Raw genomic sequence first — 26742 nt, 5'->3', positions numbered from 1 at the left:
GGCTCAGGTCATGATCTCACGGTCCGTTGAGTTCGAGCCCCGCGTCAGGCTCTGTGCTGACAGCTCGGAGCCTGGAGCCTGCTTCAGATTCTGTGTCTCCCTCTCTCTCTCTGACCCTCCCCCATTCATGCTCTGTCTCTGTCTCAAAAATAAAGAAACATTAAAAAAAAACAACAACAACAAAGGTTTAGGTGCACCTGGGTGGCTCAGGCCATGATCTCACGGTCTGTGAGTTTGAGGCCCATGTGGAACTCTCTGCTATCAGCACAGAGCTCCCTTGGCGTCCTCTGTCCTCTCTCTGCCCCTCCGCTGCCCTCTCTCTCTCAAAAATAAATAAATTCAAGCACTTAAAAAACAAACAAACCCACAAAGGTTTAGCAATCTTGTCTTAGGGTACTGCAGAGACTATTAGCTGTTGGCAATATCCATTCTCCCTTGTTCCTTAGGCTTAAGAAGGTGGAAATGTAAGTGGGCAGGGCAGCATTCCCCAGTCTCCCTCACAACTAGGTGTGGCCATGAAACAAGGTGTGGCCAAAGAAATGTAAGCAATGCTGTGTACCAGCTGGAGGAAGTAAAGGGAGGAGGCACACCCTTCCTGTCCCTTCCCTATCCTAGAATGTGGTCATGTGGCTGCAGCTGGACTCCATAAAAGGTTGCAGCTCTGACTCCACAAAAAAAGCTGTGTGCAGCACAATGCAGAGGCCTGGGCATCCCTGAGGACTGTGCAGCTACACAACCTGTCTGGGGCGGCCTACCTTGGTATTTCTCTTATACATGTCTGTGATGTTTAAGCCACTGTTTTCATTTATGACATATGCAGCCAAAATCAAATCCTAAATGACAAACAGGGTTACCTCTATTTTACTGCCTCTGCTTGTTAAAACTTAGACGTACCCAAATCAATCATCATTTATATTACATACAAGCTGATCTCTGTTATTCTGTAAGTATCTTCCCTCTAGTTTAATTAAACTACGTATTTCAGATGAAGTCTCCATTTCTCCAGACTGTCAAGTGCACGTTCCTGTCTGAGGCGACCTCACGTATACCTGTGCCTCACTCAGGCCAAGCTCCAGCATTTCCAGTGACTTCCGGATCATGTTTGATTTCTCCTCCACCAGATTACTTTCATCATCTTTCTTCAAACACTTCAGTGTTTCCAGTAAACTTTGTAAAATGGAATTATGCTCGTTCTTCAGAGCTTCCAGCCCCTGAATCACTTGCTTTGTCTTAGAAATAATCTCATCCTGTGTAAGCTTCTCCAACTTGTCTTCCTTTATATACACCATTGTGGACATGTTGTCATACATTCTAGAATGGAAAAAGGAAAACAAATTAGGTATCTCATTACAGGTTTGATTTATGTTACATCTTTAATAAAAGACATTGTGTGAAGAGTCTTAAATTAACATTCTTTTAGGTGAATAATAAACATGTATTTGTGACTTGTTGAAATACTGTACTGTTTGTTTTCCCTTTGCAGACCAATTTAATTATTTTTCTGGCTCAGGTCTGGATTCTTTTTAATGGAACAAATGACAGCAACTGAAATTAATGCCAAAGATTAAAAGCAGCAAAACCACCAAATGGCATTTCCAAAGCACAAAGCCTCAGTGAACAAAAGTTCTCTGAATGTTTGCAAGCTTTTTTCCCCCTTAATGAAATGCAGAAAGGACAGTAAATTCTTGGTAACATATTTACCAGACAAAGCCTTGAGAAGTGGTCACAGTTGGAAGAAGGAAGAAAACCAGCAAAGGAACATGGGAACAATCAGAGTAGCAGGAGAAGGACTAGGTCCGTCTGAAACACGGTGAGAGAGTGACATGAGCAGGATCATCAGCACGGTAAAGACTCAAGGAGAACGGGGGCCCCACGGGCCTCTGGGATCGGAATAGCCGAGAGGCCAACAAGATTTCGTGAAATCATACAGTGTCTGGAACGGGCTCTAAAATACTACAATAAGAAAGAAAAATGAAAGGGGCATAAAACAGCATCAGCAAAATCACGGTGACTGCGGACACTAAGCAACTGTCCCCACTTTACCAACTGTCTAGGTTTGTGGATGTTTTTAAATCCCATAACTCAGTTTTAGGGAGGGAGGGAGGGAGGGAGGGAGGGAGGGAGGGAGGGAGGAAGAGGAAGAGGAAGAGGAAGAAGAGAGAAAGAGAAAGAGAAAGAGAAAGAGAAAGAGAAAGAGAAAGAGAAAGAGAAAGAGAAAGAGAAAGAGAAAAAGGAGAGGGACAGGGTGCCTGGGTGGTTCAGTCTGCTGAGCGTCTGTCATGATCTTACAGCTTGTGGGTTCGAGCCCTGCATCAGGCTCTGACAGCTCAGAGCCTGGAGCTGCTTCAGATTTTGTGTCTCTCTCTTTCTTCCCCTCCCCCACTTGTGCTTTCTCTCTAAAAATAAATAAACAAAAAAAAAATATTAAAAACAAAAAAAGAAAAGAAAGGGAAGGGAAAGGGAAAGGGGAAGGGGAAGGGGAAGGGGAAGGGGAAGGGGAAGGGGAAGGGGAAGGGGAAGGGGAAGGGGAAGGGGAAGGGGAAGGGAAGGAAAGGAAAGGAAAGCCACGCCACAGTGAATATTAAAGAAGGTTGTTCAGGGGGCACCTGGGTGGTTCAGTTGGTTAAGCATCGGACACTTGATTTCAGCTCAGGTCCTGATCTCAGTTTGTGAGTTTGAGCCCCACATTGGGCTCTGCACTAACAGCGCAGAGCCTGCTTGGGATTCTCTCTCCCACTCTCTCCCTCTCTCTGACCCTCCCTCCCTCATTCTCCCTCTTTTAAATAAAAAAGATTTTTATGGGGCACCCGGGTGGCTCAGTCGGTTAAGCCTCTGACTTCGGCTCAGGTCATGATCTCACTGTCCTTGAGTTCGAGCCCTGCATCAGGCTCTGACAGCTCAGAGCCGGGAGCCTGCTTTGGATTCTGTGTCTCCCTCTCTCTCTGACCCTCCCCTGGTCACGCTCTATCTCAAAAGTAAATAAACATTAAAAAAATTTTTTTTAATTTTTTTTAAATCTTAAAAAAATTAAAAAAACATTTAAAAAAGAAAGGTTGTTCACGGACAGGGATTGAAGTCAGATTACACATCAAAGTAATTTCCTCCAGAGCACTTAGCACCACCTGAAATCTTGTTTGTTTCCACATACTGCCTTCCAGCCTTGAATGTAAGCTCTACTTAAAAGGCAAGGGGGGTGGGGGGGGGGGGCACCTGGGTGGCTCAGTTGGTTGAGCATCTGACTTTTTTTTTTTAATGTTTATTTTTTGAGTGAGTGGGGGCGGGGGGGGCGGAGGAGGCAGAGAGAGAGGAACAGAAGATAGGAAGCAGACTCTGAGCTGTCAGCACAGACCCCAACACAGGGCTCAAACTCACAAACTGTGAGATCATGACCTGAGCTGAAGTCAGACACTTAACTGACTGAGCCACCCAGGTGCTCCAAGCATCTGGCTCTTGATTTCAGCTCAGGTCGTGATCTCACAGTTCGTGGGATGGAGCCCTGCGTCGGGCTCTGTGCTGACCATATGGAGCCTGCTTGGGATTCTCTCTCTCCCTCTCTCTCTGCCCCTCCCCCGTGCACTCTCTCCTGCTCTCTCCCTCAAAACAAATATATAAGCTCTTAAAACACAAAAAAAAAAATAAAAAGCAAGGGACTCAGAGCACCTGGGTGGCTCCGTCAGTTAGAAGTCCAACTTGAGCTCAGCTCATGATCTCATGGCTCATGAGTTCGAGCCCCACACTGAGCTCGCTGCTGTCAGCTCAGAGCCTGCTTCAGATCGGTTGTCTCCCTCTTTCTGCCCCTACTCCACTGGCACTCTGTCTCTTTCTCTCAAAAATAAATAAAAACATTAAAAAAAAAAAAAAAAAGGCCAGGGACCTTATCTCAGGCCCCACTAAATCACAGGCCCTAGGGCAGCTCCTGAGCCCTGGCAGACCACCTGGTGAACACAGGTATTGATAGTGGTGCGTGAAGGGAAGCAGTGTCAAAGCACCAAATACAGGCCACTCATTCCAGGATTTGGGAGTAAAGGCTCCAAGCAGTTAATGAAAGGGCCATGTTAACAACTGTACACACAGTTCTACAGTGGAAAATTGCTATTTTTGCATAACTGCAAAAAGTCAATTCCTTGGGAATGCAAGCTGGTGCAGCCACTCTGGAAAACAGTATGGAGGTTCCTCACAACACTAAAAATAGAACTACCCTACGACACAGCAATTGCACTACTAGGTATTTATCCACGGGATGCAGGTGTGCTGTTTCGAAGGGACACACGCACCCCCATGTTTATAGCAGCACTATCAACAGTAGCCAAAGTATGGAAAGAGCTCAAATCTCCATCAACAGATGAATGGATAAAGAAGATGTGGTGTGTGTGTGTGTGTGTGTGTGTATACACACACACACACACACACACACACACACACACACACACACACACACACACAATGGAGTATTACTCAGCAATCAAAAAGAACGAAATCTTGCCATTTGCAACTACGTGGATGGAACTGGAGGGTATTAGGCTAAGTGAAATTAGTCAGAGAAAGACAAAAATCACATGACTTCACTCATATGAGGACTTTAAGAGACAAAACAGACGAACATAAGGGAAGGGAAACAAAAATAATATAAAAACAGGGAGGGGGACAAAACAGAAGAGACTCATAAATATGGAGAACAAACTGAGGGTTATGGGAGGGGTTGTGGGGGGGGGATGGGCTAAGTGGGGGAGGGGCACTAAGGAACCTACACCTGAAATCAGTGTTGCACTATATGCTAGTATGGATGTAAATTTTTAAAAATTAAAAAATAAATTTAAAAAAAAAACCAGTAATCCTTTTAACTGACCAGCTGAAAATAAAGAGAGCCAATTTCTCTTGAAATTTAGAGGCTATCTCTGTAGGACTATTCAGAGAAATCCACCTCTGTACCACAAAGAACTCAGAAAACAACAAAAGAACAGAGGTAACTCCTCTACCTGACAGTCTGTATTGCCATTACATCTGTCATATATCTACTTTATGGCTCTCCAACCCCACTGCAAATCCAGGCGAGCAGGCCGCCTCGGTCCCAGTCTGTCACACAGTAAATGCTAACTACATATTTGCTGAACAAATTAACAAAACATTTCAGGAGCAGCTCCCAATGGCACTACGTCAAAGTGTCAGCCTGATCGCCATGCACAGTGAGGAGGATGGTGAAGAGGTGGATGTCCAGAGCAGGTGTCTCTAGAGGAAAGAGGCAAATCAAACTGAAGACCTCCCTCTCCACCTTTGGTGGCAATTTCCAAATGATGCAACATTTTAGTCTTTTTTTCCCCAAACTAGAAGATCCAAGTGTCTTACTGAAACTCCAAGCTAGGGCCTAGAATGCAGACAGCTGGGACCCACAGGCTACCAGAAGATAAACTAAGCATATACGAACAGCAAGAGCTAAAGGCACTGTCGGGGCCTGCAAGGTGGGAGCACGAACTGAGGGGGGGGGGGGCAGCAGGCACCTCCACTGGAGAGGGGAGGCCAGACACACGAAGAAACCGCTCCTGAGGTAAGGCAGCCTTACCAGATGAGCCCATCTCCTCCAGACGGGAGTGCGGAGGGCACTCCCAGCCAGGGGAGCAACAGGGGCCAGGGCAGAGGCGGGAAAGCACCCACTGCCTGCGAGCAGCCTCGTCAGGCCACAGGTCATGGTGCTCGAGGCTCGTGGTGACAAGGCCAGAGTCCAGGGGAGTAAGCCAGAGGACAGCTGCATTCTGAAGGCAGGAGCCTGCGGGGAGAATGAATGGGGCTGGGCAGTGCCAGGAGAGGGAAGACAACTCGGTGGTAGTGGCATGATCACAGCCCAGCAGATACGCTGCGCTCTCTTCCCTAGCCCTCTGCCAGAATGAGGCTCATGCCTCTCCCTGGAAAGCAAAACACCCAGCAAGCACCTTCTCAGTCTTTTCAGACACTATTAAACTCGGGGATGAAAAGGAGAGTCTGGAGACTCTAGTGAGAAGTGAGAGCAACTTCATTACTCAAACCACCTGTCTCGGCATGAATGGGCAGTAAATCGTGTCAATGTCCATGAATCCTGTCCATTCCTCAGAAAGTTAAAAACAGAATTATACCCTACAATCCAGTAACTGAACTACCAGGTATTTACCCGAAAAATATAAAAACACTAATTTGAAGGGATACACACACCCCAATGTTTACATCCGCATTATCAACAATAGCCAAATTATGATAAGCCCAAATGTCTATGGACTGATGAATGGACAAAAATGGAGTATTACTCAGCCATTTAAAAAAAAAGAAGGAAATCTTGCCACTTGCAACCTCTATGGATCTAGAGGGTGTAACGCTAAGTGAAATAAGTCAGAGAGAGACAAATCCCATAGGATTTCACTCATATGTGGAATTTAAGAAACAAAACAAACAAGAAAGGAAAGACAGAGACAGGCAAACCAAGAAACAGACTCCTAACTACAGAGAACACACTGATGGCCACCAGCAGGGAGGTAGATGGGGGGATGGGAGAAGTAAGTGATAGGGATTAAGGAGTGTACTTGGGATGACCACCAGGGGACCTATGCAATTGTCGAATCACTATATTGTCCCCCTCAAACTAACATCACGCTGCATGTTAACTATAGCAGATCTAACATTTAAAACTTAAAAAAAAAAAATTAAATCCCAACCAATCACGAAGATGGTCATTGTCCTATCTTTAGAGGTTCGAGTGGCGGCTGATAAAAGGGGAAGAGAGGGCAGTTTTGCTTATGCAAAAGAGAAAAAATGGGGAGGGGCAAAGAGTTTAAACAGGAATAGCAAAATCCTACCAGGTAGGATTCATAGACCAGAAAAAAAATCACAACAAAATGGGAAAATTTAATCGTTTAACTGAGGTGATACCTCAAGTAAGTAAATGCATTTAAAGAATAAGTCAACACATTTGAAGAAAACCAAATCTGGGGCACTTGGCTGGCTCAGTCGGTAGAGCGTGTGACTCTTGATCTCAGGGTCATGAGTTTGAGCCCCACGTTGCGTGTAGAGATTACTAAAAATAAACAAACTTAAAAAAGAAATCCAAATTTAATTCCTCAGGGAATATGCAACAGAACTGGTGACACTGCACCGCGTGCTCACACTCTCGTAGAGGCTTTAACCACAGACAAGGATAATAAATACAAATGTCATCTGGACGTGCACAAATAAAAGGGTGGGGGAGCAGTTAAGGTAGATTTCTTTTTAACTTATTCTTAACAGAAAATCAGTTAAGAATCCAAATGCTCTTGGGAGGCACTTAGCTCTCTTAAGAACGGAGATGATGGGCGCCTACAGGGCTTACTTTAGCCCAGGTCATGATCCCGAGGTTTGTGAGTTAGAGCCCCACACTGGGCTCTGCACTAACAGTGTGCAGCCTGCTTGGGATTCTCTCTCTCTCTCTGTCCCTCCCCGACTTATACACCCTCTCTCTCTCTCAAAATAAACTTAAAAAAAAAAAAAGGCACTGAGAGGACAGGGTGCTATGTGGAAAAGCATGGGCCTCAGAATCCAGAGCAAGCAGGTGCAGAGCCTGGCTCCACCACCACAGCACGGGCGAAGTCCCCAAACTACCCTGGGTCCCAGAGATTAGAGGGGGCCTACTGTCCGGGCAGTTAAAGGCACAGGAGAATGCAGCTGAGTCACCAAGCACAGTGGCTGACCGTAATCAGTGCAGCTTCCACCTGGGAGCTAAGCAACCGGGAACATCCCTGATGAGTGACCGCTCAACACCTGCAGACACACCTCTAACATGGGCCTCAGTGCTTTGCAAGACAGCTGATTCCTTGTTAGACTGCTCGGATAGGTAGTTAGAAAGTTATTCCTTCTGCTGAGTTCCATCTCCCTCCTTAAATTTCTATCCATTGAGGCAACTTCTCCCCTCTAATATAAACAAAGAATACATTTACTATCTTACAAGACATTTCAAACATTGTGGTTCAGTCAGGGGACTCTCCAAATCTTCCGTTTCCCGAGCTCATACCTCACGCCACCCTCAGGTACCCCTCAATCATAGCAGTTTCCATACCCCCTCATCCGACCCACCATCCCATAAATAGACCTACACATGCCACTTCTTCAGAGGGAAACCCACAGCAGCATACATGCTTAGACTGCTCCGTAGCTCTCTTAAGTTCCAGGCGAAGTCATTATGACCAAAGATAGCTTATATAAAAAAGAGTGCTAGAGGAACTGGCTATTTAGGGGGAAAAAAGGTGTTGTATTCCTACCGTCACTGTACACTAAATTCCATTTTGATTAAAAAAATTAAGTGAAGAAAGTACCACAAGAAACTAGAAGAAACCTCAGGCGAAGACATATATGCATCTAGGTGAAGGTAAAGAGCGGGCCCTGAACAAAATGGCAGAAAACTAAAAGAAAGATAGGTAAGAGTTCACTTAAAATAAGAAACCTCTCAAGTTTGCCAAATGAACTCTCAGCTGAAAGGATTCTTGTAACGGTTACACTGATTTCTAAAGGGTAAAATAACGGGACTCCACGTCTGCTCAAACACCACACTTTGTCAGCCTAGCAACCACAGCATCCCTAAGACTTTCTTGTAACTCTCGGGCTGTGTGTGCTTCCCAGTGATTCTGGAACAATGAGTCGCCCAGAACAATGACTGCCGCTCCACAGGCACGCAGGAAGTATGTGCTCAATAAATCAATGAAACACGGGGTGCTCGGCTGGCTCAGGTGGAAGACCGTGCGACTCTTGATCTCCGTGTTGTGAGTTCGAGCCCCAGGTTGGGTGCAGAGATTACTTAAACAACCTAACAAAAACTTTATTTTTTTTTTTAATGGTACACTTCCTTTGTTTTTTTTTTTTAATTTTTTTTTCCAACCTTTATTTTTGGGACAGAGAGAGACAGAGCATGAACGGGAGAGGGCCAGAGAGAGAGGGAGACACAGAATCGGAAACAGGCTCCAGGCTCCGAGCCATCAGCCCAGAGCCCGACGCGGGGCTCGAACTCACGGACCGCGAGATCGTGCCCTGGCTGAAGTCAGACGCTTAACCGACTGCGCCACCCAGGCGCCCCAAGAGAAGCCCTTCTTATGGTCAAACCTCTCAAATCCACCGTTCAACAGGCAAAGCTGTTATGGTCTATTACGCTGCTTGTCTCATTCAAATCCTCAACAAAGTCTGTACTGTGTCCACAGATTACAAAGTCACTACCTAAAATAATAAAGAGAAAAATAATCCTAAAGCTTAATCTTCCACCTTTCTTTAATTTTAGAACTACTTTTGTCTCCATTATTTTAAATCATGGTTCAATCTTTGCTATTTTTATTGGGTAGAATAATGGTTTTGATGTGTATTTTTAATACACACGACTCTCATATCCAAGGATTCACATCACTCATGTGACTCATGTGACACAACACCCAAGAAACCTAGTTTATCTCCACATTCAGATCCCCAGTTAAATCCTACATGTAACATTTTGTAGCCCAAAAATCCGGCAATATTTATTTCTAAGATGCCAGTTGAAAAACAATAAAAACAGACATGCTCTCTTATGAACTACCAGAGGGCAGAAGTGAGGGAGTCCAGCTGACACTTGAACACGAGTGTGAACTGTGCAGGTCCACGTCTACGTGGATATTTTATGGTGTTGTAACGTAAATACATTTTCTCTACGGTTTTCTTAATAGTTTTCTTTCCTCTGCCTTACTTTATCGTAAGAATGTAGCGTATAACATATGTAACATAAAATACATGTTTATCAACTATTTATATCATCAGCAAGGCTTCCAGTCAACAGTGGGCTATTAGTAGTTAAGTGTTTGAGGAGTCCAAAGTTACAGGCAGATCTCTGACTGTACGGGGCTGTCAGGTGTTGGGTGTCGGGGCCTAGAACCTTTGTGTTATTGAAGGGTCAATTATACAATGTTGTCCTTTCAAAGGCCTGACTTCCCTTTGGAAATACAGGAAACCAAAACAGGCCCTTGATTTAAGAAAGAAATTAGGGACGCCAGGGTGGCTCAGTCAGTTAAGCGTCTGACTTGATTTCAGCTCAGGTCATGATCCCATGGTCATGAAGTCGAGCCCTGCACAGGGCTCCACGCTGGGCAGGAACCTGCTTCAGATTCTCTCCCTCCCTCTCCCTCTTCCTTCCCAACCTCCTCCCAGAAAAAAATTTAGGGGTGCCCGGGTGGCTCAGTCAGTTGAGCATCCTGTCCACTGAGCCCACTGTCAATTTCTGTTCAGGTCACTCTTGATATCGGCTCAGGTCATGGGATTAAGGCCTGCATGGGGTTCTGTGCTGAGTGTGGAGCCTGCTTGGTATTCTCATTTTCTCTCTTTTTCTCTCTCTCTCTCTCTCTCTCTCTCCCTCCCTCCCTCCCTCTGCCCCTCCCCCCCTTGCATGCTCTCTCTCCCCTCTAAAATAATTTTAACGTTAAATTTTGTTTAATTAAAAATAAAAAGAAAATTAAATCCCTACATGCTCAAACCTGAAATAAATGGACAAGGCAACTGAACCATCCATCTTCGTCTGTATCATGAATTTCTCAGAATACACATAAGGAGAGGATTTAGACCTTGACAGTAACTAAAGATATGACTAGCAGTAACTAACACACTGGCATATCACTAAGGCACCATTACTCAAGTATGACAAAAATACCAGACAGCAATATTAATTTGCATATTCTGTTGCTTTACTTCTACTCTGAAATACTCCAAGCAGAGGTAATATGCAAAATTGAAAATAGCCCCTACTAATACTAAAATTATTCTCTTAATTTGTCCTTTAACATAACCGGTCTGTTAGGCAAAGACTGAGAATTTTTTAAATTTTATTTATTGATTTTAGGTAATCTGTACACCCAACATGAGGCTCAAACTCATGACCCCAAGATCAACAGTCACACGTTTACCAACTGAGCCAGCTAAGTGCTCCAAGACTGAGTTTACTTGCTCTAACACACCACTGACTAAGAGAAATCTTCAGTGTTACAAAATCAACTCCTGTTAGGGATGATGAAAACTGACAAATTTAAAGTGGACAATTCTGGGCGCATGTGGGTGGCTCAGGCGGTTGAGGGTCCAACTTTCGATCCTGGCTCAGGTCATGATCTCACTCAAGAGATCGAGCCCCGCATCGAGCTCTGTGCTGACAGCGCAGAGCCTGCTTGGGGTTCTCTCTCTTTCTCCCTCTCTCTCTGCCCCTCCCCCACTCATGCTCACTCTCTCCCTCAAAATAAATAAATAAATAAATCTTTAAAAAATTAAGTGGACAATTCTGTGCAATGAGAAGTTGATGCTTCAAACCGAGAAGTAGGACTATGTCCACTGAGCCATTGGCAGGTGAGCGGCAGGAACTTGAGCGAGGCAACATGAGAGGCTGGAGGATCCAACGGTCACCTATGACCTGGCCTGCAGAACACCAACAGCTAGGCCTTGGCCTCCAAAGAAGGAGGTGAGAGGTGCAACCAGCTCAGTGACAGTTAATTACTTACTGGGCACCAACTCTACCTATGCCAGACGCTGTCCCAAGCATAGGATGTGGACCGTATGAAAAAAACACTTTTTAAAGAAAATAAAAATGTGGTGACAAAAGAATATCCTGCGGCACCTGGGTGACTCAAGTCGGTTGAGCATCTGACTCCTGATTTCAGCTCAGGTCATGATCTCATGGTTTCATGGGTTGGAGCCCCAGGTCGGGCTCTGCACTGACAGTGCGGAGCCTGCTTGGGATTCTGTCTCCCTCTCTATGCCTCTCCCCACCTGCACTGTCTCTGTCTCTCTCAAAATAAATAAACTTAAATATACAGATACAGAACAGATATAGATATATATATATATCTCCTACACGCTCCCAGGGGCTCAGGGGTAGGGGTCATATAGACAGAATTAAACAATCAGAATGGCTTCAGACTTCTCAAGAGCAAAACTGGAAGCAAAAGGCAATTAAACAAATGCCTCCAAAGCTCTGAAGGAAAATTATTTCCAATTTCCAATTCCAAAGCCAGCTAAACTCTCCATCAACCATGGGGACAGAATAATAACATTTTCAGACATACAAGGTCTCACAAACTTTTACCTCTCATGCACCATTTCTCAGGCTACAGGAAGATGCGCTCAAGCAAAATGAGAAGTCAAGAAGAAAACATGGAACACAGGGCACAGGGTCCCCCGGGGGGAAGACGGGACTCTGCACCCACCACCGGACGAGTGCTGGAGACGGCGGGTGAATCAGCACCAACTTAAAAAGGAAATGAAAACAAGATAATTAACTCCTAAGGAAACAAAAGGTCAAACAGGAAAAGCAATCACACAGTTCATTACATAAATCAGCTCTGGCATTTATACGGTCATAAGAATATAAACGGTAAAGACACACCTAAACAAAATTTAAATTCTGGGGGAGGGAGCTTATGCAGATGCAAAGGGGTTGCACCTGTGTGGTGAAGCAAAGCAAAGAAAGAGCTCAGTCCCAATTATCTAGAACAGGGAGTCAAAAACTGAAAAACCATCAGGGACGCCTGGCTGGCTCAGTCAGTAGAGCACGGACTCTTGATGTCAAGGCTGTAAGTGTGAGGCCCTCATTGGGTGCAGAGATTACTTAAAAGTAAAATCTTAAAAAAAAAAAAAAAAAATCATCAGACAGCAACATAAGCCTGTTATTTAGAAACAGCAGTAATTATGTAAAAATTGTATTTCACTCAAAAGTAGTGAAAACGGGACCATTTCACAGGTGGCTGTTAGTTAAGCCTCTAGCTTTGGCCCAAGTCGTGATCTCCCGGTTTGTGGGTTCGAGCCCCATGTCGGGCTCTCTGCTGTCAACGTGGAGCCCACTTCGGATCCTCTGTTTCCCTCTCTTTACCCACCCACCCCTGCTCGTGCATTTGCACTCTCTCTCAAAAATAAATAATTTTTTTTTAATAATTTTAAAATAATAAGTGAAAACGGGTGCCTGGGTGGCTCAATTAGTTAAGCATCTGACTCTTGATTTTGGCTCAGGGTTAGTGAGATCGAGCCCCAGGTGGGGTCTGCGCTGACAGCACAGAGCCTGCTTGGGATCCTCGCTCTCTGCCCCTCCCCCATTCGCCTCCCCTAATAAATTTTAAAACTTTAAAAAAATGTTTACTGGGGGCTGGGTGGCTCAGTTGGTTAAGTATCTGACTTTAGTTCAGGTCATGATTTCATTGTTTGTGGGTTCGAGCCCTGCATCGGGCTCTGTACTGAGAGCTCAGAGCCTGGAACCTGCTTCAGATTCTGTGTCTCCCTCTTTCTCCGTTCCTCCCCCGCTTGGGCTCGCTCGCTCTCTCTCTCTCTCTCAAAAATAACATAAACATTACAAAGAAAGAAGAAACGAAGGGAGGAAGGGAGGAAGTGGAAGAGAGAGAGAGAGGAAGAGAGTGAGGAAGAGAGAGAGAGAGGAAGAGAGAGAGAGGAAGAGAGAGAGAGAGAGAGAGAGAGAGAGAAAGAGAGAGACAGAGAGAGGGAGAGAAAAAGAGAAAGAGGGAGAGAAAAGAAAGAAAGAAAGAAAGAAAGAAAGAAAGAAAGAAAGAAAGAAAGAAAGAAAGAAAGAAAGAAAGAAAGAAAGAAAGAAAGAAAGAAAGAAAAGAAAAGAAATTAAAAATTAAAAAACAACAACAACAACAACAAAAAGTTATTTCTAGGAAGAAGGAAAGGGGGAGCAAGCCGGTGGCAAAAACCAACACTTATGAAACTATGTGACTCTGAAACCCACGGGTACCATTCTCACTGCATCACAGCCAGAGTCCCTGTGCTCCCCCTGACTTAAAAGGCAACGGTGCCAGTCCTGACCACCGGCTGATGTGGTGTGTGCAGGCCTCCCCTGGGCAGGATTACCTCCACTAGACACACCCACTCCAGCTGTCCTTTCGACACTCATCTTTAGGAAGCACGTCACTAGGGGGGCAGCCCACCCCCAGAGGGGTGGGGAGAGCGAATGTGAAGAGGGATTATAAGGTGTCTGGAGTTCTTCTGTACAGGACAGTGTCTCCTCTCTGCCTCATCCCTCATTTACTTATTTAGCCATTAATGTCAATATGGACAGGAGCTGTTTGTTTTATACTTCAGGTTTTATCTAAAGAATACTCGTTATTACACATACCATGTTATTTATTTTGTGGCTCAAACTGTCTCAGTTTGGGCCAGTGAGAGTTCTGTCAACTGGCTCGCATGTTCTTTTGACATGCTCCTACCCCTTTGCTTTTTGAGCACTTCTGTACTTTCTAGCACCACAAGATGTCCCAGGCTCGTCTTGTACTCTCCCTGCCCCAGCCCTAGAATCAGCCATTATCTGAAGGGGCCTTGGTTTGTTTGATGGTAAAATGGTTTCGGAATCCAAAATTGGGCCCGGCGAGCTTCTTCTCAAACCTGCAAACCCATCCAACCATGAGGAAAATGTCAGACAAACACAAGTTGAGGGCTATTCTACAAAATATTGACCAGTACTTCACAGACCAGGAAAAACGATGGCTACGTGTGATATGGTGTCCTGGATGGGGTTCTGAACAGAACAAGGATATTAGGGGAAAACTAGTAAAATCCAAATAAAATGTGGAGTTTGGTTAAAATTATGTACCAATGCTAGTTCCTTAGTTGTCATAAATGTGCCATGATAATGTAGAATGTTGACATTAAGAGAAATTGAGTGCAGGCATGCAGGGATTTTGTACTGTCTTCCAACTTTTCTGTCAACAGAAAACTATCCTAAAAAGTTTGTTCTTTAAAAATCTACCTACAAAGAATACAAAAAAGTATGCGTGTTACTTTAATAAAGACAAAACCAGGAAAGCATACACGTGCTCTGCATAGTAAGAACTCACATCTGTGCAGGATTTTAGTTTCTGGAGTATTTCCATAAGGGTATGGTTTTTGTTTTTTTTAAGTAGGGTTCATTACCAGCGTGGAGCCCAACGCGGGGCTCAAACTCACAATCCTGAGACCAAGACCTGAACTGAGATCAAGAGCCAGACGTTCAACCAACCGAGCCACCCAGGGGCCCCACGTGTATTGTTTTAGAAGAACAAAAGACAAAGTCTGTAAGTGGTTTAGGCAACAATCATTACAATTCCCACTTACAGATGAGGAGACGGACCGTTGAAGACACGTAGCCCACACTACCCAGAACAGGAACAGGATCCAAGCTCCCTCCACCGCGTTCAGGTGCACCTTTGATTTAGTGACCACACTGCTGTACACGCACGCGTACACACACCACAAGCACCCTGTGCTTCCGCTGGTTCACGAAGAAAACAGACAAGCACCTCTCCGGACTGCCTGGGGTTGCAGGCAAAGGAACATCCCAAACCCTCAAATATAGAAAGGATCTGAAACTTCGGCCACAATAAAAATAGACCAACCTAAGTGAGACAAGAATAGAAATGCTGAATACACTGAATATTTTATAAGACAGAGAAATTAAACCAGAACTGGGTGGACGCTAAAAGTACTTTTTAAAGATTATACTAGATCATACATACTGAATTTTTGTCATACCAAATTATCAATTTTCATGTAATGTTATTTCCCATCTCTACCACCTGATCTTTTCATACATTTATACTCCCTTTATACTTACATGAGATTTATACTGCCTACAGACAATGAGATTATACACGCACATTCTACAAACAGGGAATACAATTTTCAATAGTTTGACAAATTTTAACAAACCTTCCCCCTCTCTCAAAAATTAACCAAAAAAAGGGCATCTGGGTGGCTCAGTCAGTTGAGCATCTATCTGACTCTTGATTTTGGATCAGGCCATGATCTCACGGTCCCCCCACTGGGCTCTGCACTGAGCACAGAACCTGCCTGAGATATTCTCTCTCTCTCTCTCTCTCTGTCTCTCTCTCTCTGTCTCTGTCTCTCCCCCTCCCCGCCCCTCTCCCCTGCTCACACTCTCGAAAGAAAGAAAAAAAGAAAGAAAGAAAGAAAGAAAGAAAGAAAGAAAGAAAGAAAGAAAGAGCTAATGTAGTAAAGAAAGTTAAATATATATATATTTAAAAGACGTGTGGAATTAGATCAGTGGTTGTGGTTGCCCAAAATACAGAAAAAATTCACCAAATTGTATACTTTAAAATAATAACTTTTATTTTACAGGACTTAAATTTCAATTTTTTTAAAGAATGTGATAGAAAAAAACGACAGAATGAAGGACAGCCAAGAAAGAAACATGAATTATTCTGACAGTTTTTTTTTTTATTTTTTAACCTTTATTTATTTTTGAGAGATTGAGAGAGGCAGAGCACAAGCAGGGGAGGGGCACAGAGAGCTGGAGACAGAATCTGAAGCAGGCTCCAGGCTCTGAGCTCTCAGCACAGAGCCCGACGTGGGATTCGAACCCACAAACTGCGAGATCATGACCTGAGCTGAAGTCGGATGCTCAATGGACTGAGCCACCCAGGCGCCCCTGACAGTTCGACTATGAAATGAAGTTCCTAGAAAAACAAAGTCTAGCACAGAAAAAGAAAAATTAGATAGAAGAACAGATAAATGTTTACTTTGCCAATACTGGTAGCAGAACATCACGACCGAGATGTTTTCCCAAGAGATATGTGAGCTGAACCAGTGGGAAACACAGCCAGCTAGACTCACAGCCCATCTCTCTACACACAACCATACGCCGGACTGAGCACTAGGCACAGAGAGGGAGAAACGAGAAGCAGCCAGAGAGCCTCTAATGAGCCTACAGCAAATGACTGAAGTTGTATTCAAGGAAATATTCAGTGCCATGATCTGAATGAATGTCTGTGTCCCGACAAAACTCATATGTTGAAACCTAACCCCGAAGGTGATGCTATTTTGAGGTGGGTACTTAGGTCATGAGGGTGGAGCCCTAAGGAATGAGATCAGTGCTCTTATAAAAGAGACTCCACAGAGCTCCCTCACCCCTTCCGCCAAGTGAGGACACAGAGAAGACAGCCATCTATGAAGCAAAAACCAAACCTCACCAGACCCTGAATCTACCAGCATCATGGTCTTGGAATTCCCAGTCCAGGACGATGAGAAATAAATTCATGGTGTTCATAAGTCCCCCAGATTATGGTATTTTGTTATAGCCACCCAAACAGACCAAGACATTCAGTATCATGGAACTCAAGATTACAGAGTGTGTTGTGCATTAAGTAATACAAGTGTCAAAACTTTAAAATGATTTCGGCTCAGATCATGATCTCATGCATGGTTCATGAGATTGAGCCCTGCACTTTCAGCGTGGAGCCTGCCTGGGCTCCCCTCTCTCTCTGTCCCTCCCCAATTCATACACACACACACACACACACACACACACACGCACGCTTTTTCTCTCAAAAAAAAAAAATTTAATTAAGTGAAGGACCAATCAGTTCCACCACTGGGTAAATACCCAAAAAAACTGAAAACGTGTTTACATAAAAACCTGCACACAAATGGTCCAAAACCAATGCTGGACAAATGTAGAACTTTCACACCAGTAGTTTGGTATTATTCGTAACAGCCAAAATGTGGTCTATCCACACAATGGAGTATTATTTGGCTATAAAAAGGAACAAAATACTGATCCATGCTACAGCATGGTTGGGCCTCACAAACACGTACTTAAGTGAACCAAGCTAGACACAAAAGGCCACATATTGCATAATTCCATTTATATGAAATGTCTACAGAGACAGAAGTAGATTCATGGTTGCCAAGGGCTGGAGGGAAAGCAGGGTGGTGACTGACTGCTAATGGGTTCAGGGTTTCTTTCTGGGGTTATAAAAATATTCTGGAATCAGGGTCACCTGGGTGGCTCAGTCAGCTAAGCGTCTGACTTCGGCTCAGGTCATGATCTCATGGTTCGTGGGATCGAGCCCCACATCAGGCTGTGCTGACAGCTCAGAGCTTGGAGCCTGCTTAGGTTTCTGGGTCTCCCTGTCTCTCTACCCTCCCCCCCCCCCACACTCTGTCTCTCCCTCTCTCAAAAATGAATAAACATTAAAAACAATATTCTAGAGGCGCCTGGGTGGCTCAGTCAGTTGAGTGTCTGACTTTGGCTCAGGTCATGATCTCATAGTTTGTGGGTTCAAGCCCCACATCATGTCCTGTGCTGACAGCTCAGACCCTGGAGCCTGTTTCAGATTCTGTGTGTGTCTCTCTCTGCCCCTCCCCAACTCACGCTCTGACTCTCTCTCTCTCTCAAAAATAAATAAAAACCTTAAAAAAATTTTTTTTAATATTCTAGAATCAGAAGTTTGTGTGACCCTGTGAATTTTTTCATAATAGAAACATTTCAGTATAATATACCCAGAATTTTTTTTAATTTTTTAAATGTTTATTCATTTTTGAGAAAGACACAGAGCACATGCAGGGGAGGGGCAGAAAGAGAGGCAAATACAGAATCCGAAGCGCCCCAAATTTAGTGATTCTTATTTGGGAAAGAGCAGGCAATATGCAGCTGTCTAAAATATATTTATTATTATAATACTGTGTTATATTTAAAAAATAAAATAACTCACGACTGTGAGCCTATAAAGGGGCGTATCATTTGCCTTTTTATCTAAAGATGTCATGGTTGGAAATTGATTGAAAGACCCTAGGAGGCCTTTTTGGATTTGGCTTAAAATGTGAACCTTAACTGTTATACAAGCTAGGGGAATAACACCTCTCCTCCCCACCGTTTACCCTCTCCTGCCTCCACCAAAAAGAAAAGCAAACATCAGAAAATTCAAGAATCAAGAGTGCCTAGGTGGCTCAGTCAGTTAAGCATCGGATTTTTGGTTTTGGCCCAGGTCATAATCTCACAGTTCACTGGTTCAAGCCCTGCATCAGGCTCTGCGCTGACAGCAAGTAGGCTGCTTGGGTTTCTCTCCTCCTCTGCTTGCTCGCTCTCTCTCTCAAAATAATAAATAACTCAAGAATCACTGTTTGTTTTCACATTTTTTTAAGTAGTCCATATGCCTAATGTGGGGGTTGAACCCAAAACCCCAAGATCAAGAGTCACATGCTCTTCCAACTGAGCCAGCCAGGCGCCCACTTTCACCTCTTCTGAGTCAAGTAATATTCCCCCTTTGATTCTGCACTATATAATTTTTGTCCTGCAACTTCAGAGCCAAAACATAAGGACATTTTTACCTCTAATATTACCATTGGTCACTTTGCTTTTTAGTCACAATAGGTAATGTGTTTTGTTTTTGGAAGTCACTAAATAAACTGAAGAGGACTTGAGATTTTAGTTGTTTAACAAAAGGGGAACATAGGATAAAAATAGTGAAAAACAAAGTTTTCTATGATTTCTTGACAAAGCTAAATAGATTAGGTTCCAAAGTGGGGTTTTGTGTTTTATTTTCTTTGGTACGTATCATTAACTGAAGGAAAAAAAAATTCTGGGGCAGCTGGGTGGCTCAGTCAGTTAAGCGTCTGACTTTGGCTCAGGTCATGATCTCATGGTTCGTGAGTTCAAGTCCCACAAAAGGTTCAAGCACCTCTGTGCTGACAGCATGGAGTCTGCTTTGGATCCTCTGTTGTACCCCCCTCCGCCCCCCCCCTCCCCTACTCTCTCTTTCTCAAAAATAAACATTAAAAAAAAAAAAAACAATCACTAAATTCTACTCAAGGGAGGATATGCTCCATCAGGAACCTCCTAATGAGAAACTTCATCTCTGGGCCATGAACTGACAGAGACAGCTGAGAGAGACAATTCCAGAGCTTGCCACAAACCCATTACAAAATGGAAATTTTATGGACTCATCATATTCTTCTTGTACACTGTACCTCCTCCAATCTAATCTTCCTCAAACCTAACCTAACTCAATCTAATCCTTTCGGGGTGCCTGGGTGGCTCAGTCGGTTGAGCATCCAACTTCAGCTCAGGTCACGATCTCACAGTAGATGGGTTCAAGCCCCGCATCGGGCTCTGTGCTGACAGGTCAGAGCCTGGACCCTGCTTCGGATTCTGTGTCTCCCTCTCTCTCTGCCCCTCCCCCACTAGCACTCTGCCTCTCTCTGTCTCAAAAATAAACATTAAAAAAAATTTAATCCTTTCATCTCCTCTTCTAAACTTAAATCACAAGAATAAGCTGAATGCATGAATTGTGCTGGCCTAAAAATCACAAAAATCTGTGAAGTGGATGTTTCAATACTAACGACTCCAAGACGTTTGTAACATCTAGGAATTTGTTTCCATCTTAAAACTATAAACCACTGGATAAAACAGGAGGCATGCATCTGCCTCTTCGATGAATCTATCGATGTGCTTGCAGAATTCGAGACACGAAGGCAGTCAGAACTCCCTGGGTTCTTTCCCCACAGCCATGTTCAAAAAAGTCAACTGTGGTTCTGTTCTGAAATCAGTCCACCTCTAAGTACACAGATCTTCTAACTCCACAATAACCTAACCACACCACTATGTGAAGTGTGCACATATCCCAGTGTGCACACTGGCTTTGCCTGTCAATAACCAGACAGCACCTAAAGAAAGAGTTTTACAAGAAGGCCGTGTCCCCCACCAGCTGGTCAGGGGCCCACCCCACTGCCAAGCAGGGCTCCTGGCCAGAGATGGGCAGTGCATTAGGTCATTCTGTTTGCCATGAAACATCTCTTCAGATGCAAATTTTAAGCATGACAAACCACAGAAAAGGGTACTACATGAAAATATAGGAGAACATGCTTTTTCCTAAATCAATAATGAGTAAGCCCAAATGATGCAGATGTCTCTATTACAAGTCTTTGAACAAACAAAAAGGAAAAACAGCTTCATCGGACCGTGTGACTAAGAGAATACAAAAAACAGGGTGTTATGGGAGCCTGGGTGAAAAAAAATAGAGCATTCATGATGTGGTTAAAAAACAGCATTTTAATTTCAAAATGAAACAGGACAGGGGCACCTGGGTGGCTCAGTCGGCTGTGTCCAACTCTTGATTTTGGCTCAGGTCATGATCTCACAGTTCGTGAGTTTGAGCCCCGCGTAGGATTCTTCACTGACAGCAAGGAGCCTGCTTGGGATTCTCCCTCTCTCCCTCTTGCCACTCCTCTGCTCATGCTCCTGCACACATACTTTCTGTCTGTCTCTCTCTAAAATAATTTAAAAAAAAAAATTTTTTTTAACATATATTTTTGAGAGAAAGAGACAGAGTATGAGCACAAGAGGGGCAGAGAGAGAGGGAGACACAAAATTGGAAGCAGGCTCCAGGTTCTGCACTGTCAGCACAGAGCCCAACGCGGGGCTTGAACTCACTAGCAGTGCAATCATGACCTGAGCTGAAGTCGGACACTTAACTGACTGAGCCACCCAAGGCGCCCCTCTAAAGTAATTTAAAAAAAAAAATTTTTTTTTTACATTTATTTTGAGAGAGCGTACGCAAGCAAGGGAAGGGCAGAGAGAGAAAGGAAGAGAGAGAATCCGAAGCAGGCTCCACAATGTCTGCAGGGAGTCCAACGTGGGGCTTGATCCCACAATCCATGAGATCATGACCTGAGCCAAAATCAAGAGTCAGACACTGACTGAACCACCGAGGCGCACCCACAATTAAAAGATTTTTAAGAGGCATCTGGCTGGCTCAGTCCATGAAGCATGAGACTCTTGATCTCGGGGTTGTGAGTTTGAGCCCCATACTGGGTGTAGAGATTATTTAAAAATCAAATCAGGGGGCACCTGGGTGGCTTAGTTGGTTAAGCGTCCGACTTCGGCTCAGGTCATGATCTCACGGTCCGTGAGTTCGAGCCCCATGTCGGGCTCTGTGCTGACAGCTCAGAGCCTGGAGCCTGCTTCAGATTCTGTGTCTCCCTCTCTCTCTGACCCTCCCCAATTCATGCTCTGTCTCTCTCTGTCTCAAAAATAAACATTAAAAAAAATTTCTTTTTAAATAAAAAATAAAAATAAAAATCAAATCAGGGTGCCTGGGTGGTTCAGTCGGTTAAGCGTCCAACTTCAGCTCAGGTCATGATCTTGCAGTTCATGGGTTTGAGCCCCGCGTCAGGCTCTGTGCTGACAGCTCAGAGCCTGGAGCTTGCTTCGGATTCTGTGTCTCCTTCTCTCTCTGTTCTTCCCTTGCTCATGCTCTGTCTCTCTCTCAAAAATAAATAAAGATTAAAAAACAATTTTTTTAATCAAATCTTTAAAAATATATATATTTGGGGGTAACTCGGTGGCTCAGTTGGGTAAGTAATCTGACTCGATTTTGGCTCAGGTCATGATCTCACGGTTTGTGAGTTTCAGCCCCACCATCAGGCTCTGGGCTGACAATGCGGAGCCTGCTTGGGATCCTTTCTCTCCCTCTCTCTCTGCCCCTCCCCTGCTTACATTCTCCTTCTCGCTCTCTCTCAAGATTAATAAATAAACTTAAGAAAAAAAAAAGTTTTCAAAAAATTTTTAAATAAAAAAATATGTATGTGTTTTATTCAGTTCCCTGGGGAGAAAGGAAATGGGAAGATAGACAACTTACTTATACCTTACATCTTTCATTTTCCAGAAAAAGCATACATCTTTTAATGATTTAAAAACAGTTAAAACAACAGAAAGCCAGAACCATAAAACAAAAAAACTGACAGAGTAGAATTCATCAAAATTTAAAATTACTGGTTATTAAAGGCACAGTCAGGGGCGCCTGGGTGGCGCAGTCGGTTTAAGCGTCCGACTTCAGCCAGGTCACGATCTCGCGGTCGGTGAGTTCGAGCCCTGCGTCAGGCTCTGGGCTGATGGCTCAGAGCCTGGAGCCTGTTTCTGATTCTGTGTCTCCCTCTCTCTCTGCCCCTCCCCCGTTCATGCTCTGTCTCTCTCTGTCCCAAAAATAAATAAACGTTGGAAAAATTAAAAATAAAAAAATAAAGGCATAGTCAAAAAACATACAGTTAAGTCCTAGACTGGGAAAAAATAATTGCAACGTATACATCTGGCAAAAAGACTCATACTCAATATGTAAGGAATTACTATTCTCAATAATAAAAAGACAACCTTTCTACACAGATAAGACTCAACACACATGTCACAAAAGCAGGTACCTATGAGTAAGTGCCCATCATCAGTCATCAGGGAATGCTCACAAAGCCCCTAAAACAAGGTGCCACTACACATCCACTAGACTGTGGAAATAAAGACAAGTGATAGCAAAGGCCAGAGAGGACGTGGAGAACGAGAACACTCACACACTGCTGGTCCAAGCGTAAACTGTACAAGCACTTTGGGTCTGTTTCTTTAAAAGTTAATCATACAGCTATGCTACGAGCAATTCCACTCCTTATTTATCCAAAAGAAATGAAAACGTTATGTCCACATGGTCTCACACAGGAAAGAGCACCCCCCCCCCCCGCCCCGGCCATGTGCATCTGGAGGAAAATGGCTAAACTATGTGTGGTACACATCCATACAACAGAACATTACTCAGGAACAGAAAGGAACCACCCACTGACACAGGCAACAACACAGATGAATTCCAAAAATGGTATGCTGAAAGAAGCTGGCTGCAAAATACATATATTGTATAATCTCATTTACATGAAATTCTAGAATAGGAAGAACCTGTGTTTATAAAAATCAGACCAGTGGGGTACCTGGGTGGCTCAGTCGGTTAAGTGTCAGATCCCGATTTTGGCTCACACCATGATCTCAGTTTCATGGGTTTGAGCCGCACATCAGACTCTGCACGCTGACAGCATGGAGTCTGCTTAGGATTCTCCCTCACTCCCTCTCTGCCCCTCCCCCACTCACTCTCTCAAAATAAACGAACTTTTTAAAAAAATAATAAAGTAGTCAAATTCACTGAATCAGAAAGAACTGTGTTTGCAGGTGGGGAGGTCAGGGATGGAAAGCTGTTATTTAACGGCCGCAGAGTTTTGGTTTTGCAAGATGAAAATGTTCTAGACATCAGTTGCACAACAATGTGAATACAGTTAATTTTTTACCATATCTGTAAAAGAATAGAAATTAACTGGGGCGCCTGGGTGGCTCAGTCGGTTGAGCAGCCAACTTCAGCTCAGGTCATGATCTCGCGGTCCGTGAGTTCGAGCCCCGCATCGGGCTCTGTGCTGACCGCTCGGAGCCTGGAGCCTGTTTCGGATTCTGTGTCTCCCTCTCTCTCTGACCCTCCCCCATTCATGCTCTGTCTCTGTCTCAAAAATAAATAAACGTTAAAAAAAAAAAAATTTTAAAACAAAAGAAATTAACATTTTCCCCCTGTTTGGCCAATACTACAAATCCTTTTAAAGCAGGCAGAATAAGGGGGGCCTGGGTGGCTCAGTCGGTTGAGCGTCCGACTTTGGCTCAGGTCATGATCTCACAGTTGACGAATTCGAGGCCTGCGTCGGGCCCTGTGCTGATGGCTCGGAGCCTGGAGCCTGCCTTGGATTCTGTGTCTCCCTCTCTCTCTGCCCCTCCCCCTCTCATGCTCTGTCTCTCTTCATCTCAAAAATAAATAAACATTAAAAAAAAAAAAAAAAAGCAGGCAGAATAAGTGCATTTAAGGAAGAACAGCCCACCTGGATTCACCCTAAAAATGAAGGCCTGACAAGCAGCTTTTACTGGTCACCTACTCCACGCCAGACTCTGTGGAGAACACAAACACTACAATGCCAATGTGGTGGCTGAAACGGTACACATTAGCCAGAGACCCCAAGGAGTCACCATGGACACTGCATCACTTGGGCTTCCGCAATGGAACTGGCCAAGGACTTCCCAGGTGAAGGCAACTGCAGCCTAGCATTACTGTGATTCCTGACAGCCAAGTGGCTCAAAGCTTGAAGTGTACAAGCAAAAATACCTGAATTAGAGGCCTGACTTCACAGCTGCGCACCTCTGGTTTGAGTAACTCGCCCTCTCTGACCCTCAGTTTCCTCCACAGTAGAATGGAGAGGAGTACTAGTGCACCAATTTTAACTGGTTTGGGGTTAACTTCACTATTATCAGTTTTATTAGTAGTGGTATAGGGAACTTCAGAGAGGCTGGGACATAAATATACACCTTATACAATCAAGGAACAATCCAAGGCTTAAACTTAAGTAACTGGGATATTTTAGAACCAAGGAAGTAACTTATACTTTACATATGCACTTAACCCAGCTTAAAATGCTTGTTCTATTGATATTAACCTACCTGCTTTATTTTTTAAGTATGGACATCATACCAAGCATATTTTAAAAAAATTGTTTTTACATTTATTTATTTTTGAGAGACAGAGTGCAAGCAGGGAGGGGCAGAGAGAGAAGGAGACAGAGAACCCGAAGGAGGCTCCAGGCTCTGAGCTGTCAGCAGACAGCCTGACAAGGGGCTGGAACCCACCACCAACTGTGAGATCACGACCTGGGCCGAAGTCAGATGCTCAACATACTGAGCCACCCAGGCACCCCCAAGCATATTTAAAAGCACAGATCCAAACTGCTTTCTTCATCTGCCATCAAAATTTAGTTAAAACATAGTATTGTAATAACTTTGTAGGTTGACAGATGATAAGTACACTTATCGTGGTGAGCATTTTGTACTGTCTATAACCATCAAATCACTATGTTGTTCACCGGAAACTAATACTGTACGTCAACTATACTTCAATTAAAATGAGTGAATTTTTGGGGTGCCTGGGTGGCTCAGTCGGTCAAATGTCCCACTCTTGGTTTCGGCTCAGGTCATGATCTCAGTTTGTTTGTGAGTTCGAGCCCTGCATCAGGCTCTGTGCTGATGGTGTGGAGCCTGCTTGAGATTCTCTCTCTCTCCCTCTCTCTGCACCTCCCCCATTCACGCTGTGTGTGTGTCTCTCTCTCAAAATAAATAAGTTTAAAAAAAAATAAATGAAAAAAAGTGAATTTTTAAAAATAGCTAAGACTGGGGTGCCTGCATTGGCTCAGTCAGTTAAGTATCTGACTTGGGTCAGGTCATGATCTTACGGTTCGTGGGTTGGAGCCTGGATCAGGCTCTGTGCTGACAGCTCAAGGCCTGGAGCCTGCTTTGGATTCTCTCTCTCTGTCTCTCTCTCTCTCTCTCTCTCTCTCTCTCTCGCTCACGCGCTCTCTCTCTCTCTCTCTCTCTCTGCATCCCCCCCCCCCCACACACACACTCATTGTTGGTCTCTCTCTCAAAAATAAACATTTTTTTAAAATTGGGGGGAGGGGCTCCTGGGTGGCTCAGTCAGTTAAGCGTCTGATTCTTGATTTCAGTTCAGGTCATAATCTCACGGTTCGTGAGTTTGAGCCCTGTGTTGGGCTCTGCGCTGACAGCTTGGAGCCTGTTTGGGATTCTGTCTCCACCCCCCCGCCCCTCCCCCACTCACCCTCTCTCAAAAATAAACATTAAAAAAATTTTTTTAATAGTTAAGACAAAAATAAAATCTGAATTCATTTTGACAGAAGAGTATATTAATTGGGAGACTTCAGGGCAGAAAGACACAACAATGCCCTGGGAGCCAGCATGCAGATCATTTCTGAATTAGCACACCTGCCTTAGGAGGTAATATTCTCAGGAAAAATTTGAAAGGTCACTGATAACCTGCTAGGAGCCAAATCAGTAGATCTATCCAAATCTTCCTTGACTTCTTAGCCACCTGGATGTCGACCTCCTCTTCCACCTACCTTAGGGTCAACTCCACAGTCTCTACAAATGTCAGAAGCTCTCAGAGAGGTCATTACAGACACCACCACTGGCTTTCAACAAAATGATAAGGTCTTCCAAATCTCTGACTGCAGCCTAAATATTTGTCTTGAACTCCAAACCTGAATCTCCAACTGCCCACCATCCACTTGGGCACCCCACAAACACTTCAGATTTAACCTATCCAAAACCAAGCTTACCATCTCGTC

The 26742-nt window shown here is 44.1% G+C and overlaps 1 protein-coding gene across 15 annotated transcripts in view; it reads right to left on the bottom strand.

The window, feature by feature from the left end:
- The window catches only part of KLC1 (kinesin light chain 1), a 51478-nt gene extending 36151 nt beyond the window's left edge, over window positions 1-15327 (bottom strand). For 3 of the 15 annotated variants that reach the window (XM_019833679.3, XR_006600032.1, XR_006600033.1), the window contains exons 1-3: window positions 15085-15319; window positions 12071-12232; window positions 1050-1311 (exon numbers count right to left, since the gene is read on the bottom strand). In XM_019833679.3, coding sequence (XP_019689238.1) covers window positions 1050-1311; window positions 12071-12084 — 276 coding nt within the window. In that variant the 5' untranslated portion in view covers window positions 12085-12232; window positions 15085-15319. Of the gene's footprint in view, window positions 1-1049; window positions 1312-12070; window positions 12233-15084 lie in introns of all 15 variants that reach the window. The other 12 variants (XM_019833683.3, XM_045060589.1, XM_045060587.1 and 9 more) reach the window with 7 other exon arrangements.
- Between the last annotated feature and the right edge of the window lie 11415 nt (window positions 15328-26742).

This window comes from Felis catus, chromosome B3 (assembly GCF_018350175.1).
Source record: "Felis catus isolate Fca126 chromosome B3, F.catus_Fca126_mat1.0, whole genome shotgun sequence".
NCBI lineage: Eukaryota > Metazoa > Chordata > Mammalia > Carnivora > Felidae > Felis > Felis catus.
The sequence above is the reverse complement of the archived record's forward strand: the minus strand, read 5'-3'. Positions and strand labels throughout refer to the sequence as shown.